The sequence below is a fragment of the Sciurus carolinensis genome, chromosome 6 (assembly GCF_902686445.1).
Source record: "Sciurus carolinensis chromosome 6, mSciCar1.2, whole genome shotgun sequence".
Classification (NCBI taxonomy): domain Eukaryota; kingdom Metazoa; phylum Chordata; class Mammalia; order Rodentia; family Sciuridae; genus Sciurus; species Sciurus carolinensis.
The window spans coordinates 105,733,353-105,751,558 of NC_062218.1; the positions used below are offsets into that span (position 1 = coordinate 105,733,353).

The 18,206-nt window shown below is 37.8% G+C and overlaps 1 protein-coding gene across 1 annotated transcript; it reads right to left on the bottom strand.

The window, feature by feature from the left end:
- Positions 1–759: 759 nt before the first annotated feature.
- Spink1 (serine peptidase inhibitor Kazal type 1) lies at positions 760–8,151 on the bottom strand. Its single transcript, XM_047556613.1, has 4 exons — positions 8,016–8,151; positions 6,384–6,415; positions 4,213–4,319; positions 760–897 (listed from the first exon to the last, which is right to left on the bottom strand). The coding sequence occupies exons 1-4, from the start codon at positions 8,068–8,070 to the stop codon at positions 852–854; spliced, it is 240 nt and encodes a 79-aa protein (XP_047412569.1). The 5' UTR covers positions 8,071–8,151; the 3' UTR covers positions 760–851.
- Positions 8,152–18,206: the final 10,055 nt, after the last annotated feature.

Sequence of the window (18,206 nt, forward strand, 5' to 3'; positions counted from 1 at the left end):
CAAGACATGTCCTTTACCAACAGCAATCCAATATTCTCACATGATACTATGCCTCTCTCTTCCCTTTATATATGGCCTTCATTTTGGAAAGGGTTGAAGAACAGACCCATGACTGCTTGAGTCTGTTCCTAGCTTATGATCCTTAGGAGCCTTAAGAAATGTCTTTCTTCTTTGTTCTCAACTAGACTGAATTTATTCAAGGGATTGACAAATCAAACCTCTCAAGGACTAAACTCTATTCTACCAGACATAGTAGCTCTATGTCCACATATACAGACCTGTGCCATGCAAAATAAATGCTCAGTTAAATTCTAAGGAAATCTAAAGGAATGATGATGGAGGTGGTGGCAGTGATACTACCACTGAGTTACATCCCCAGCCTCGAGTTTGAGATTATCCTGCCTCAACCTCTTGAGTGACTGGGATTGCAGGTATGTGCCACCATGCTTGGCATTACTTTCATCAGTGAAATGTGACAGGTGACGTTTCTGGACTGAGTTTCCCAACTATCCCTTACAGTGGTAGGTAGTTATATGTGGGACTACAGGAGCCCACAATCCTCTGTGTGCTGTAATTCATGATCAGTGTCACGTTTCCAGAGACAGAGGACTCAGAATGTGAGAAGATGGGAAGGAAAAGGCATAGCGAGGGAAACACTGAGCTCACGGGATTGTGAAGTTGCTAAAACATGGTCTGTTCTGAATCTTGCTAAGTTCCTTGTCCCCAGTGTAATCACATATGTGTTTGAAGGAAAAGCATTTGGGAAGAACAAAGTGTATTCAAATACATTTATTCAACAGGCAGGCCAGCCAGGCAACTTGGTGACCTTAAGGGATTTCACACCTTGACTCTCAGCAAGCCTTATATTTTTGAATGAGGACAAGAGTCTTGCGCTGCCTGTTGGAGAGATTGAAAAAACAATTTAGAACTTTGTTGACCAAAGTTCTATGCATCTATGGGAGAAACACAATGGGAAAAACACCAGCTTTATTAAACATAGAGAGGTTTAAGATATATTCCTTTGTCTTTCTCTCATTTGTTTATTAACTCAATTTTTCATTGCATATTTGTTGATTACTATTACTTTCCCTAGGCATACAACAGAAAGGAAAATTGTCCTTACTGAGTTTATAGATCTAGTGTTACAGTAGATCCCTGAAATTAATCTCCAATCTATTGCTGCTTCTTTTGCTTCTGATACTACTGACCCACCTACTAGGTTTCCATCTTAGCTGGTGCCCAGGCTATTGCATTGGTCTTTGATCTTAGAAAACTGAGGATCCAAATCTGTGTGGTCTTGTAAAAGGAAATCATTTCTCTAGCCCATATGATGCCAGCCAGTTGCAAGCATCCTCCTCTCCAGATAAAAACTTCTCTGTTCTCCTCCTACTCTAAAGTCTGTAATTGTTAAATATGCTTCAATCCTCTAATTGTTCCTGAGACTGTTTCCTGATCTCTCATGTTTCTAGCCATCCTTCCCTTGAATATACTAGCCCTCAAAAATTCCTCTATTTCTCCATTACTGGAAAACATCTGACATTCCTATTTGTATATGTCCACTTACCTGTACTGTTTTGGTTACTTATTTTAAGAAAGTTTGATGCTTTCTTGTCCTATAATCATTAACTAGTAATAATACCTATTTTTAAATCAGTTGCATACAGTAAGTACAATGATCTAAACAGAGCACATGAGGTGATTGGTTTTCTATAGCCTTACTGTCTACTATGGGTCAGCATGTTTGGTATCCACATTTGCCTATTTGAATTTAAATTATAAGTTAAATAATATAAAAAATGCAGTTTCTCAATAGAAGGGAGACTGTTGGGATAGAGGAAAGGTATTAGGGAAGAAAGAGAAGTGGACAAGAAGTACTAGAGAAAGAAGTTGATCAAATTATGTCACATGCATACACGAACATTCCACAATAAACTCACTATTCTGTATAATTGGTATGCACCAATAATTTTTTAAAAATTTCAGTGTCTCAGTTGTTTTAGCCTGTTTAAGTGCTAGTGACTAGCAGCTGTGTATTGCACAGATAGGGAGCATTCCTACCATTATAGAAAGTTCTGCTGGATGGTGATGGTCTTATAGAAAAGAAGATGTAGAAGAAATGGAAAAAGTCCTGATGAAACATACCTTCTAAGTGCATAATGACCAAGGAGACTATCACATGCCAGCCCTTGTTGGATATTATCTGCTTATCTCAAAACCTGGCATGTAGGATCAGAGCTTGGCTCTAGTTACTCTGCAACCAATTTGTTTGGGATTTGTATGTATGTACATATGTGTGTAGGTAGGTATGTAGGTATGTATGTATTTCAGGACTGGGAATTGAATCTGGAGCCTTGCACTTGTGAGGCAAGCATTCTACCTCTGAGCAACATTTTCACCCACTGTTTGGGGTCTTTAATATGTGACAGAAATAAAGGTAATATCATATATTAGGAAATAAGTTGTAATTTGAGAGAACAAATTTTACCTATAAGCTTGTTTTCTTATCTAAGAAAAATAGAAAGAGGAAGAAGTGTTACATTTTTCTGCCATCCAAACATTTTCCCCACATTTACATATATTTGAAAGAATAAAAAGAGCAAGCAGGAATTAATAGGTTTTAGAGGCCAAAGAAATCGAGTATCTCCAGGGGTGGGGAGTGGGTGGGGGGAAGGAAAAATAACAGAATGAGACAAACATCATTACCCTATGTACATGTATGATTACACAAATGGTGTGACTCTACTTTGTGTACAGAGAAACACTAGTTGTACCCCATTTTGTATACAATGAATCAAAAAAAAAAAAAAAAAAAAGAAAAAGAAAAGAAATCAGGTATACCAGCCCTCTGCTCATATTTTCCCAATGTGTCACCCTAACTATTGGGCTTTTTTGAAGTTGGCATCTAGAAATTTCCCAAGTCTCAAGGTTGTTCTACTTTTTCTCCCCTTAGGTGGAAATATGATAGTTGATCTTATGTCAACAGCATAGGTCATGGGAAAAGTAACAAGTGGTTGCAGATTCCTTTTGTAAGTCTTTTGTGTGGAAGCAGATTCCCCACAGAGCAGAATACATATTGTTTTGGGTTGAAAACTCCAGGATATTAGACTTCTTACTCTGGAGACCTCTTTTCACATACCTTGGTAAACTCTGAGAAGTTTCTGAGATAGTTTAAAACAGCTCAAGAAGGGGATTTGTTTTATAGGAAGAGAATTCATGCAGTACATAATGGAAATGTACACAGTCATTTGAGCCTGTCAAAGTCTTTAATAACAAGTCAACCCCAGAATAACTGTTTACTGAATCACTTATGGAGCCTCTTTTATTTGTTTGGATTATTTCTCATATTTAGCCTAGAATGATCTTTTTCTATGCTGCTAAATTTTAGAGTCCTGTTTAAATGGTATTCTTTTCACAAATCCTTTATTGATTCCTTTCATCAAGAAGAGATCTCTAGGGAAGGGTGTAGCTCAGAGGTAGAGTAAATACTTGCTTGCGTGTGCAAATCTCTGGGTTTGATCCCTAGCACTAGTTAAAAAGAGAAAAAGGTGTCTCTATCTCTGCTTTACTTTTGTAATACTTTACTTATATCTTGTTTACTGGCATTTGCCACAAGTTATAAGGAGCTGGCTTATGTGGGCTCATGACCTATATTCTCCTAGTCATAAGATCAAGGAAGATGGCATAGGCTAGTGTCAAATGTTCTGTTGCTGAATGAAATATAAAATCTGTGGCACACCTACATCTGGCACCCTGAGTCTAATTCCCATCACCCACTTACAGGCACTTCAGAAAATGAAACATCTTTGAGGTTGATATCCACGATTAAAAATGATACACAAATTTAGTTTTGGTCACCAAAATCTATAAAATTAATATTTGTATATTTGGGGACTTTTGAAAATATAATCACTGCTGTCAGTAAGAATTACTTTTCCAAGTTAAAGGAACATTTTGTGTATAGGCTTTTTATAAATCTACAAACAACTATCTATTGTTTTGTTATAAAACATGGGTTTTTGTCCTATAAGTGGTTTAAAATCATATTAAATCAGATATATAAAAAAGGGAAAAATATGTTTTAGAAAAATTCAATATTTTTTCATGGTAGGAGTCATGGTATTGGTTAGGGTTAGGGACTTTAGGAAGATAAGATATATAAAAGTTTGAGGACAGTGAGCTTAAAACATATTAAAAATAAAATTCTGTACTTACTGATTCTCAAAGCACAGCATGCATTCATTGGAGTAAGTCTTTCCATCAGTTCCACAGACAGGGTTATAAATCTTGGGGCATCCAATAGTTGGAATTTTGCATAATGGCTAAAAATGAAGTTAAACACAATTATTTGCCATCATCCTCTATTCTTTGAGTTGGTAACAAAAGTCACTAAATGTTTTTAATTTCTTTGGGTGCAATCGGGAAAATGACACTAAATGTTGCAAGGAGAGGAATCTAAGACCAGGAGTCAGAAAGTCTGGTTATAAGTAATGCCTCTACTATGTGCATGTTTTGTGATGTTGGCGCATCTGTGGGTTCCTTCCTGAATCTCAGTCGTTTCATCTGTAAAGTGGGAATGATGCTACCATTTCCCACCTATGTCATGGTGCTGTTGTGAGGATCCCCTCAGGGGAGGAAGATATGTCTCAGATTATAACTACTGTAGGTGCTGGCTTCTCTCGGGCCAGTTGCTACTTGGAGCATGTTCTTCCCTGCACGTGTTTCCCTCAAGCATGCAAATGCGCTAGGAGTCTTCCATTCTCGGACTTTGTACTCTGTATGCTCTGCTCCAATGACAGCTGATCATTACCAAATGGCCATTATAGTGTTCCCACCAGTTGTGTTTTGCCAGCCCTCATTTATTCTTTATGGCTCAAAATCACCGTCACTTACTTAGGGGCACCTTCTTTCAACTATATCATGTTCCTAATGGTACCAGAGCTTCTTTATAAAATTAATCACAAATGCAATAATTCATTCACTTATAAACATTTGGTTTATCAGCTGCCTAGATATACGTGTAAGGCGAAGATGGAAACTTCTTCCCCTGGTCTCCAAATTTACTAAAATTACTTTTTTTTAAAAAAAGGAAATATGGAAAAGTTAGGTGTAGATTATTTTTCTAGAGTAAGAACTTGGTTCACTATTTTCGGCTGTTCATTGTAAACTAAAGCTGCATCTTGATGACTGGGGGAACTTTATGTCAACATGCCACGTCTATTGCCCACCACTCCGGTACTTGATACAGCTCTGTCGGAGTTGATGGTTCAACACCTGACGCGATCTGTTGAATATCTCTTGGGGGTTATAGGCATGACATTCACTCACAAAAGTTTTGTCCTTCTATATTAATTATCTATGTATCTTTAGATTTGAGTTGTGAGGATTCCTGGGAAGATTTTTACAATATCTGGATATAAAATCATATAAGCTTTATATTATTACTTAGATAAATTAAAGAATAAAAAATTGGGATGCATTTAAAATTTGTGAGGGGCCTGAGATTTCTTCATTATTTGAAGTTATGAAAGTTATTTTTTAGCTACATAGGGATCAGTTTCTCTGGGCTTTGATGTGGTATTTACAAAATTATTTGAATAAAATTTTTCTATAATCTACATCAAGGCAGGGTTCATGGAAAGGTTAGTTTGTCATGGGTTCTATACTGTTTCAGAAATAAGTTAATCATTAGTTTAAATGTTACTTTAGTTTACATAATAAGAAAGTGTTAGATGGAAAAAAATGTACTGATTTGTGGTCCTTGAAATGTACTGTTTTGTGTTCCTTGAAAGAGTTGCCATGCCTGCTTTGTTTCTCTGTGATGATTTTATCTTGTGTTCTTATGACTCAGGGGATGATTGAATTCTAAATTCTTCACTTAAAAAATAATATTTCCTTGTACTAATGCCAAAAAGAAAAGTATAAAAAGTTGTAAGAAAAATAAAGATTTAGATTCAGCCTCAGAACACTTGGTGTCTCTGTTTGCTGTTTCTCCAACTCGCCAACGCTTCCCATCCACCCGAGACCCCAAACTGCTGCTAGGGCTGGTCCCCGGCACCAACGTGGTCAAACTGGCTACTCAGGGGACTAGAGAAAAGCTTCCATCCCAAATACTTGTTCTTTCAGGCAGCCCTAGTGCATACATGAGCTCCTTCACAGCAAGCATCAGACATCTGCACAGAACTTGCCCAGACATCAGTGAATGCGTCCTTCAACAGGACTGGGGGCAGGGGAACTGCCTTACCATTCGCCTGGAACAGGCTGAGTCTTCCTAACAATCATACCCTTCATCCTGACCTTAGGTTAAACTGAATGGTGACTGCTAGACTGTACTTCTGTTGGATCAAAACTTTCAGCCTGTTATAAAATTCTAAAATTCTCTTTACCATTCTTCTTTGGAGGTCAGCTGCAGTGTTACCTAGAAAACATAAATCAGATATGTTAAGCTGAATCCTATATGAGAGATGCAGATCTATTCTTATCCAGAACCTTCTGCTTTCTCAGAAGGCTGGAATTTCTTTGCTGGCCTCCTCTGCTGCCCACCTCTTATTTCCATTCTCATTCAAGGATGTCTGATTGGTTTCTACGTACTTCCTGTCTGCTGAAATCCTAAGAAGTTAAGTAAAAATCTCATTATGACCAAAGTATCTCAATTTGGTATTTCAGAAAAGTTGATCCATTTCGTTGAAAATAGAAATTGTGTACTTCCTGCTTGAAGTCAGCACTGAGCAAATGACTTTGAAAATTCACTGACATCCTCACAACCAATCAGATCTTTGATCTCACAATGCGTGGAGTGTAAGTATCTTTATCTCAGTTTATGGATGAAGGTATGGATATTTACATAACTAGCTGTGAAACAGTTATTGCTAATAGTGACAGGTCTCCTGATATAATTGCATTAAGTTCCCTTTCATAAATTAAAACCAGACCCTTTTTGCCAATTCATAATTAGTTCCCAAGGAGCCTTTCCTCACCCTTGCATGAAACAGACTGACTATGGTTCAAATTGCATTTCTCAAATCTACAAATAGTCAAAATAGACACTCTATTCTCCAGAAAGTGGCAGGTCTTGCTATCATCATGTAGGGGATGGTAAATGTTCCCTGAAAGGAAAGGAAACTAATCTGATAGCACCCAAAGGAGAAAATGTTGGTGAGATTTAATTTTTATGTCAACGATCTCTGAGGACATGGAGAAGAACAGCTCCTGGAATAGTCAGAACCTGATGCTGTTGTTGGGGTCCCATTGGGTTTCCAAATCTAGATGAGCCTAAAAATTGATGAGCAGGTGCTCACCACAGGAATCTATTTGCATTAATTAATATGCATGAGGAGGGAAAAGGGACCTCTGCTCCCATAAATATTTAGCAAATACAACAAGTGATATACTTCTACTTGCCAAAGTGGTGATTTAACACTCAGTAATAGTTTCTGCTAGATTGGATATAAAGTTGAAAATGTTAATCGTTTTCAATGATAAAAAGGAATCTGATCTGAAGTCTGTGGATTCAGAATTGTCTGCTAACCTTGTCAAGATGCAGTTTGGGGACCTATGTATTCCATCTACTTAAGCAGGATGTTTCAAAGGAAAACATTCTGCAGATCAAAAATAAAAATTCGAATCAGTCAAACCATACGTTTTATACCAAATAACTGGCAATCATTATTATCTATTTAATGCAATTCCATGAGAATTATAAATTTGTAAATTGGCCTTAAGCACTTACACAGTGAGAAGGGTATTTAAAGTTGAGGTATCCCTGACAGAGTGTCAGCTCCAGCCTAGAGGAAAATCTGTCTGTCTCTGTTCACCTCTCACTGGAATTGTTTCCCTCATTTTACGTTAAAAATGCTTCTTATCTGTTGATCTTATTTTATCTCATTGGAACTCAAAGACTAGCCAAGACTGACTCATTTTAACTAAGATTGACTATGTTAAATTTCCAGAAGGTTGTATGTTCAGCAATGCAATAGGACAAAAAGTTTTAAATTTGAGACACATGCAAAATCACCTACCAGATAAACTCAACAAGGCCAAGGCGCAGAGAAGAAAGATGCTTGACACCTTCATGGCTGAGGTTCTGTGTCCAGAGGTGAGGTGAAAACGGCACTGAGCTTACCACTGCTCTCAACAACCCTGCAACTGGAGGTCATATAGGCTGAGGAAAGCACAGGCTCCACCTGCCGAGTTGTGTAGTAGGTGGCCTGGGTTATTGATTGACTGTCATGACCTGGCCTCCAGACTCGGGGAGAGCCACCTGTGTGAAACAGGTGGCAGGAAGGGACGGCTCAAATTCTCTTAGGAAAGCTGTTCTGGAGGTCAGCTAGTTAAATTGAACCCTGACTCTCTCTGTGGTTGTGGGAAAGCTCCTCCTTTGGGAGCCTCAGTTTTTTTGTGAAAGGTGAACTCAAAGTTCCTGTCTACTCTGTAGTTCTGGATAGATGAGCAAGTAAGGAGAGCTAAAACACCTTCTCCATTCTTTCTCTTCATTCTCCCACTCTTTATCATTCTCTCTTTTTCAATCACCCATTCACTAAGCCTCAGGTGGCTGATGGAGGACAGGTCAGAGCGAGGCAGGATTCAGTTCGACCAAGTGTTTGCCATGGAGCTGAGTGTGCCCATTAGAGCCACGCAGTAGCTGTGCATTCCTGGATAGTTGGTTCACTTTTGCTGTGCCTTGACTGATTCATCTGAAAATTGAAATAATGTTAGTATCTAACTCAAAATTTTGATGTTTTTCTTAAAAAATACTATGTACTGCATGTCTACCATGTGTGGTTAGGAGATAATTCTCCATTCTTCCTCATGTTGCTGCAAGGCTTGTGAGTAGAGGTATCCATCACCTTTGTTTCAGACTGTCTTTTCTAGGGTGTTTGTATAACAAAGGTTCTTGGAAAACAAAATTAAGTCATCCTCTGTTACAAGGAACAAGTTTGTTTATTGTCTAGAGTAATAGAAATATCTTTTTTCAAGGCAAAATTCAGGTGGGTTATTTGCCCTTTTAGAAGGTTTAGAATTTTTACAAAGTTTGACTTATTCTCTTGTGACACAGGCACTTTCTGTGTGTCATTTGGGTCTCTTTATGTCATCCTGTGGAAACTGGGGTTGGAGAAACCAGAGCAAATGATGTCACTTTGGCCATTGCTACAGAATAAGTAGTCTTCTCTGACCCAGGAATCTGTCTTCTGCCAGCATCCATTAAACTGTGGTAGGCCAACTTGTTAAGCTTCTAAGTACAGTAAAATCTTGAACCCTATCCAGATCTTGAACATCTGGTAAGTTCTGTACTAACAAAAATACTAGGGAATAAAAATGACAAGGTCCCTGTCTTTGTGGAGCCTCTGTTTATTTTAGTTGAGGGAGACAGACAACAAAAATCATAAATGCTGATCAAATGTATCACTTTATGATAAATACTGTGGAGAAAAAGAGAAGATCAGGGAAAATTTTGGATATATTTGTGTTGGAGAGGTATTGCTGATTAAAAAAGTGACATTCAAACAGAAGGAAGTGAGGAGCAAACCACTGGAATATCCAAAGATATGCATTCCAGACAGAGAGAATGGCCAAGTGCAGAGACTCTGAGGCAGAGATTTTTTATAAACACCAAGGATGATGCTTTAGCTGGAGGAAAGTGGTTGAAAAACAGGAGATGAGATAAGGGAACCAGTGAGGACCATAAAGTGCTTTGGAATTTACTGTAGAGAAATACTCAGAAGACATTGAGTGCTTTCTTGACATCTTAATTTGGACCTCTTTAGGCACCTCAGATCTGATGAGTTCCAGTCTACTATTTTGATCATTCACCACCAATATTCTTCTCTTCCTTCTCCCATTGCTGCTGCTGCTTCTTTTTTTCTATCTGATTGCTTAAGTCCAAACCTAAGTGTTCTCCTTGATCCTTTCTTCCTCTCTCCTTACCATGCACCATCTTCCATACCTAATTTGTGACCAGGTTCTCTCCTTGGATCTATGCCCAAGATGACCTCAATTCTGGATGCTGCTTATCATATTCTAGTTCTACTGTCATATCTAAGATAACACCAGTATTTCCTCTTTAACTTTCCACTATTTCCTTCAAGTGTTTTCCCAACATCTACTGTTCCTTACTCAAAATGCTGCCCATGGAAATAACAAGTGAACTTTGTAGAATGCAAATATAATCATGTCATTTTCCAGTTTCTGATTGTTCAAACTCCTCAGGAAGAGTGTAGCTCTGCATTATTTCACTCCTTTCTTCCCCTCTTGCTTTACTCCCACCCCCAGCTCTGTCCTTGCTCAATTTACCAAGCTATGATGGCTATTTCTTTGATCTGGTTATAAATTAGGCCCAAAATCCTGATGGGAAATGGATCTTTGGAGGCAGCAAGCAGAAGCGGGTGAATAAAATTCATGGAGAAGACAGGCCAGGCTTCAAAAATAAATCTGCCATTTCAATTGTGATCTGACATGGAGTGAACCAACATCCTTGACAACTAAAATGCATATCATAATAGATTTATTTGGTATGAAAATAAACCTAAAAATTGTAAATAAATATTATGCCAATACTTCATCCTCCGTTTTCCCTGGAATTACAATTGCTAGCTAGTAATAACATCACCCTCTGTCATGGACTGGGGCAATGGATGATACACTTAGGCTTAATATGATCTGTGTCTTGACAGGAGAAATACTGTTTGTTCTGGAGGGTTGGGTGGCATTGACTAGGGCAATCCTGCTACTGTGCTAGACAATTAGTCACAGGTAGTGTGTTTATATTGCCTAGCCTTGTGTTAATCATTCCCCCTTCTTTACCTCTCTGTACATATTTGTGTGCGTCTATCACTGGGAACTCAAGCAAATATGGCATGACCTACTCCCTTCTGGGCCAAGGACTCATTATTCACCTGAGTAAAGAAGAACTTCAGAGAACTGCTCCAGTGGGTGCTGATAAAACTCACTGGAGTGGGTATTTTGGTTGGGGCACCTGTTGATTTTCACACCCTCTGCCCGGGGTTAGCCTAGTAAGGAAATTGACAGAAACTAGAGATAGAGAGCCTGTGATGACATTTGAAGACCTCTTTGACATTGCTACGTCTTAACTCTTCAGCCTGAGATGTTATTATCCAGGGAATATCAGCCATTCCTAAACCACCCTTCTTTTCTTTTCATTTCTTACTCTCCAATCAGGCCTCATGGTTTTGATAGTACCCATCCTATAAAGCATGGCTGAAAGATTTGCGGTGCTTGATTTAATTAGTAATGATCCCCTCCAGCAGTTTGTAACGCTATTATTTAAAACTAGTTGTATTAATTACATCATTGTCACCATCACTAAAACCACTACTATAACTAATGGCTGTAACCAAAACTACCACTGAATTTGTCAAAATCTCTCTGCATCAGTCTCTATGGTGTTTTATTTCTATCATTTAAGTCACTATGGCATTATTATTCCATTTTTATGATTAAGGAAATGAGACAGGAGATTTCAATTTTCTCGAGCCTAGTCACAGAGATCAGATAGAACTTATATAAAATGGAGTTAATTTAGAACACTGGCTTACACATCAGAAGGTCAGGATTCCTAATTCATTATTGTCAATGACAACCGGATTTTTTAAAGTTCTCTTTATTCTGCCAACTTCGGTTTCCTACATATTACAAGCTTCTTCTACTGAGTGGCTTATATTTTCACTCTCTTGATGATAACCTTCTGAAGAACAAAAGTTTTTAATTTTAATGGTACCCATCTTTTTTCAGCAATCCTTTTTCTTTATTGTTAGTGTTTTTATGCATCCCATTCACGAAAATATTTGCTGTCTTCGAGGTCATGAAAACATTCTATATAATTCTAGAGGATTACTGTTCTTTGTGGTTAATGCTTGTGAATAAGGTAAAGAGGTCTTAAGATAGACATTTTTTTTTTCAACATGGATTTGTGGATAGTCAACTCATTTAAAATAATTGACAATATTGTTTTCTCCCATTGCAGTGTATTGTCCCTCTTGTTGGAAGCCATTGGCCACAGTGTTGTGGCCAAGTTTCTGGATACTCTCCTCTTGTCTGTGCTGGCTGAGGTGGCCCATTGGACTTTTTATCAAATGTGCTTTCTCTCTCTGGCACCCTTTGCCATCCTGCCACCTGGTTCTCCCCTCTCATTGCACTCTCTTTGTGTAATATCAAGCACGTTACATGCAGTGTGTCCCCAGTGATGTCTTGTCTTTGCTCTTGCCTATTGGTTTTTGACTTTGTAGAGGCCCTAAAGGAAATGGAAAATCCACACTGACCTATCGGATCACTTTGGTTTCTTAAAACAGCCTTCAACTGATCCTACAAAGAATTTAACTGGAGTTAAGATATTCTCTTTCTAGGGCTTGACTATGTTTTGTTCTTTTTAGATACACATGACAGTAGAGTATATTTTGGCATATTATACATACATGGAGTATGATGTATCCTAACTAGGATCCTATTCTTGTGGTTTACATGATGTGGAGTTACACTGGTCAAGTATTCATATATAAGGATGGGAAAGTTATGTCTAATTCATTCTACGGCCTTTCCTCTTTCTAGCTCCCCTCCCTTTCTGTCATTCCCTTTGCCTAATCCAATGAACTTCTATTCTCCTCCTCCTCCTTATTGTGTGTTAGCATCCACATATCAGAGAGAACATTTGGCCATTTGTGTTTCGGGACTGACTTGTTTCACTTAGCATGATATTCTCTAGTTCCATCCATTTCCCCATGAACGCATAATTTCATTCTTCTTTATGACTGAGTAATATTCCATTGTGTATATATACCACATTTTCTTTGTCCATTCATCTGTTGAAGGACACCTAGTTTGGTTCCATAGTTCAGTTATTGTGAGTTGAGCTGATATAAACATTGATGTCACTGTTACTATGTTGTTTTTAAGTCCTTTGGGTATAAACCAAGGAGTGGGATAACTGGATCAAAAGATGGTTCTATATCAAGTTTTCTGAGGACTCCCCATACAGATTTCCATAATGGTTGCACAAATCTGCAGTTCCACCAGCAAAGTATGACTGCATTGGATTTGAGTTTTGATAGTGAAAGAATGTTGGAGGTAGTGACGAGCACCTCCCTGTGCAGGTGTCAGTGAGGGACTGACTAAGCTTAGATGCTCCTCATTGTTTCAATCAACTGGACATGTTAGCATCATCATTTTCATGAAAACCCTATGGTTAGTTAGTCTTAGGCAGTTTGAGTACCTTTAAAAAAATGTTTCGAAGCAAAGTAAATGTCAGCTGACCATGTCAACATGTCATTCCAGGGTTTGCAGTTTTTCTCCAATAACCATGTTACTCATAAGCATAAGATTCATCTGTTCTAAAACTCACTTTGATGTTTAAATCCCATCTATCTGCTGCTGGGCATTAAGGCAATGCTCCAATACTTCAGTGGACAGGAAATAGCAGTTCCTTAAAAGGAGCTGCAATCTTTTCTTCTGGAATTTTCATCTCTTTATCCTAATCCTCGACCTCAGGAAAGTTTTATTCCATTATCTCCAGGATACCCCTTCACATATTTTGTTAATAATGACAATGATCCAATGCTTCAAGTCCTCAGAATGATTCCACTGTGTCTTTGTGGTTTTAAAGGGGACAGCCTAGAACATTATTCTGGGACAGTTTGAGAGTGCACTGACCTGTGGGACCATCACCGCCTCTCACGCTTTAGGCACTAAAACACTAAAAATATGTCTGAATCTCATTCATTTTCTCACCCTACCACATGGGCTATATTCCATCTCTTTTTTCCTCATGAGATGCTGCTAAGTTTCTGATCTTGATTCTGTCCTTTTCCTGACACTCAGCTTAGGGTTTTTTTTTTTTTTTCCTGGAGTCAGGAAAGTGACTCGACTTGACCAATTCCCTAGCACATGGAAACTGTATAACTGATGTACTTTTAAGTCCCACAAGCACCTACCTAGACTTAAAATGGGTTAGGTGTTGGTAGAAAGAATATATAAATTTTACTTAAAATAAGTTGAACAAATGAGAGGGAATGGAGACAAAGGGTACAACATCTATTTCAAGAAGTTATATTCTAAAGAAAGTGGGAAATAGGGAGTGTTGGCTGAAAGGAGATGTAGTGTTAAAAAGTGTTTTAAGAGGGGAAATACATTTCAAATGTAGATTTTGGAAGATGGTTATCAGGCCCTTCCTATATGTTCCTTTCTACATCTTCAAAACTCTAATTTCTTTAATCACTTACCAAAGTGGAAAGAAAATTGTGTCATAAACCCTCATAAAGTCTTCCAGTATTCCAACATAAAAAGGCAGGTGATAAGTATTTCCTGTTGAAGTAATAGAGGAAGAAAACAGCTTGAGGTAATCATACCTTTAAATGATGGACTTCTGAGAAAGAGAGAAAAAAAAAAAAAACCTGTACAACTCAATAGGCAAATGTCTTTCAGTCCTGGGAAACTTTGTAGCTTATTTCCAAGTAACTGGATTAAATAAGCACTTTCCAGCAGCACTAGAATATGATATTCCCAGTTTTGGGGGCTGCATGGAGGCAGAGCTGGAATAATGGTCCTCAGTCAGGCAGAAAGTGACCCTTCCCCACCCAGGCACACTCTGCACTTAAGTATGTCTCCCTTACAGAACATTAAATAGGGAATTCTAATTTTTCAATGTTCTTATTTGTCTCCTCTACTAGACTAAACTCCTGGGCATCATGACCTTTTATTTTGTGTCCAGAGTCAAGTATACTCTTCAGTCAATTGGAACTTAATAAAATGGAAAGAATTCATTCATTCTAGTCATTTGTGGTCATAGTACATTTAATAATCTTGAAAAGGAAGTGTGAAGGAGATTGCACCTTATACTAGACAACAAAATACTTCCAAAAAGTTGTCGGTCTTGATAACCCTTCTTACCAGGGAGTCTTCCTTCCTTCCACCCCCATCCCCTACCTCCCAGCAGTAGCCAACTTACAGAGCTTGGCATTTCCTTTCTTTTTTTCTACACTCCTCACTCAGGATCCAAACAACCAGTTTTCTGTCTTGTCTAGAACAGAACCAGATGATGCCTCAACCCTGGAGATGCCACATCCAACAGATTCATTTCAGGATGATTTCTCAGTAAAGACAGCTCTTTACCTAAGATGAATTCTGGTTCCAGCTATTAAAATAATATTTCTAGAACATTACAAAATGACTGCAAGCCCAGTCTTTGAGAAGGGCAGACCGCAGTTCAAACTCTGCCTGTGGGAATCTCAGCTAAACTTCCCACTTACGTCTCAGTTTTCACAAACTTCCATCAAAACCCCTGGGGCTAGATGAATTTTGGAATTTAGTTTTTTTTTTTTAATTTTAGAAAAATTGAACAATACTTTACAGAAAGTCCAGAAGTACATGGGCAGAATCCTCTAATCAATTCTTTGGAAAAACATGTAATATGTAGAGGTTCCTGGACTTACAATGGGTTAAGTCCTGATAAGCCCTTAGTAAGCTGAAAGTATCATAAATCAAAAGTGCATCTAATTTATCTCAACTGCAGAACAGTCTATCTTTGTCTAGCTTACCTTCACCATGGCCAAAACCCTTACAGTATGTAGCCTAAAGTTGGGCAAAATCACTTGACATAGAGCCTACTCCATAGTTATGAGTTGTATATCTCATGTAATTTATTGAACTCTGTACTTAAAGTGAAAAATGGAATGATTGGACACATTTTGGTACTTTCATAAAGTGAAAACGTAAGTTGAAAAATTGTGATTTGGGGATTTTCCATAAGGAAATAAATTGCCTTAAGTCCTTGATCCACTTTGACTTGAGTGTTGTGCACGGTAAGAGATAGGGGTTTAATTTAGTTTTGCTACCTATGGATTTCCAGTTTTCCCAGTACCATTTGTTGAAAAGGCTATTTTTCCTCCAGTGTATGTTTTTGGGGTCTTTGTCTAGTATGAGATAAGTGTATTTATGTGGGTTTGTCTCTGTATCTTCTATTCTGTACCATTGGTCTAGGTGTCAGTTTTGGTGCCAATACCATGCCATTTTTGCTACTATTGCTCTGCAGTATAGTTGAAGGTCTGGTACTGTGATGCCTCCTGCTACACTCTTCTTACCGAGGATTACTTTGACTTTTTTTGGGTTTCTTATTTTTCAATGAATTTTATGACTGCTTTTTTATTTCTATGAAAAATGTCATTGGGATTTTAATAGAAATTGCATTAAAGTTGTATAACACTTTTGGTACTATGGGCATTCTGACAATGTTAATTCTACCTATCCAAGAAGGGGATCTTTCCATTTTCTAAGGTGTTGTTCAATTTCTTTTTTAGTGTTCTGTAGTTTTCATTGTAGAGGTCTTTCACCTCTTTTGTTTGATTGATTCCCAAAGGAACACTCATACATTTGCTAGTAGGACTACAAATTGGTGCAAGCACTCTGGAAAGCAGTATGAACATTCCTCAGAAAACTTGGAATGGAACCACCATTTGATCCAGTTATCTCACTCCTTGGTTTATACACAAAGAACTTAAAATCAGTATACTACAATGACATAGCCATATCAATGTTTATAGCAGCTCAATTCACAATAGATAACTTTCAACAGGTGAATAAAGAAAATGCAATATATATATAAATATAAATTATAAATATTATATATTATATATATATATATATATATAAATAGAATATCACTCAGCCATAAAGAAGAATGAAATTATGGCATTTGCTGGTAAATGGATGGGACTGGAAAATATTATGTTAAGTGAAATAAGCCAATCCCCCAAACCAGATGCTAACTCACAATAAGGGGGAGGGGAGGGAAGAATAGAAGACTTTAAATTAGACAAAGGAGAATGAAGGGAAGGGATGAGGAATGGGAATAGAAAAGGTAGTAGAATGAATTTGACTTTACTTTCCTCTGTGCACATATGAGTACATGACCAATGTAATTCTACATCTTGTACAACCAGAAGAATGAGAAGTTTTACTCCATATACATATAATATTTCAAAATATATTCTACTGTCATGTATAATAAGAATAAATAAAAAATATAAAAATATATTAAAAGTAACCTTAAATCATCTCTTCAATTTTGCTCTCAAATGAGCTACAAAATAAAACAAATCAAAAACTTTCGTTTTCTGATTTCTTTTGGGTCTGAAATTATGAATTAGGGAGCTTGCAACTGTACTTACTTCAAGGAGTTGTCTACTGCTGCTATAGGTTAGTTCATGTTAATGTTGGCATTAACTACCTGCCCTTTCTCTTTCTTCTTATTGTGGGATCTTTATCATATATGTAATTTGCAGAAAACTTTGGAAACTTCTGTTTTAACTTTTGCCAAAGGGGCAAGCCATTGCTGTTAGAGAGTACTTGTGCTGGGCCCAGACCTGTTGTGAGCACCTCCATACAGCTTTCCTCATTGATAGACCCCTGAGTCACACTTTTCAGAAGCTTTGCTCTTCTCCCAGCCTGGACTGATCCCCTCCAGCAATGATTAACTAAATGCTCAAACAGGAAGATAAGGAAGCATTTCAGTTAAGAAATATGAATGTTTATTGGAAAAAAAGAAAAAAATGTGTGTGTGATATATGGACTGCAAAGAATCTTATTGCTAAAGGAAGTAGCATATTTTGGGGACAAAAGATCAATTAATAAGTAACCACATTTCAAATAAGGAAATAGGGAACATCCATAGCAAGAGGGAGAGCACCTGAAGATAATGAAAGCAATTACATCTACCTGTAACCACTTCTAAGCAAAGCTCCCACCTACCAATAGCAAATTAATCCTTGCCAATTCTTGTGCACTTTCCTTGGTCTTTCTCACATCTCTAAAGCATACATCCCCAGACTCTTCCTGGCCTCCGTCCACAGTGGTGCATTTCCACTCCCTGCCCTGGTTACATTTCATGCATACATTATCAAACGAATCTATTGAACTTTCCTGTCAATTCCTCTTTTCCAACTTTGCTTTTCATTTCTCTTGAAAGTATCATCGTTACTTCAGATTTCAGGTTCAGAATCATCTTTGGTCCCTGCTCTTACATGGCCTATGATGGAATCAGTAAATAAGTTTTCTTTATTTCCTTATTTCTATTCCTTTTACATCACTCTGCCCTGTGCCTGGATTGTCCCCCAAAATTTCAGGTGGTCTCCCCTATGTGTGATGGGCTGTGCATCAAAAGGTTTTACAGAGGCACAGGCTATCTGGATTTATGACTTGGTTCTGCT

Excerpts from the sequence above, each read along its gene's own strand:
- Spink1 (XM_047556613.1), bottom strand. The coding sequence starts at position 8,070 with ATGAAGGTGTCAAGCATCTTTCTTCTCTGCGCCTTGGCCTTGTTGAGT. Across the intron at positions 6,416-8,015 it reads GGCCTTGTTGAGTTTATCTG|GTAACACTGCAGCTGACCTC; the intron begins GTAGGTGATTTT and ends TATGTTTTCTAG. Across the intron at positions 4,320-6,383 it reads CTGACCTCCAAAGAAGAATG|CCATTATGCAAAATTCCAAC; the intron begins GTAAAGAGAATT and ends CTTCATTTTTAG.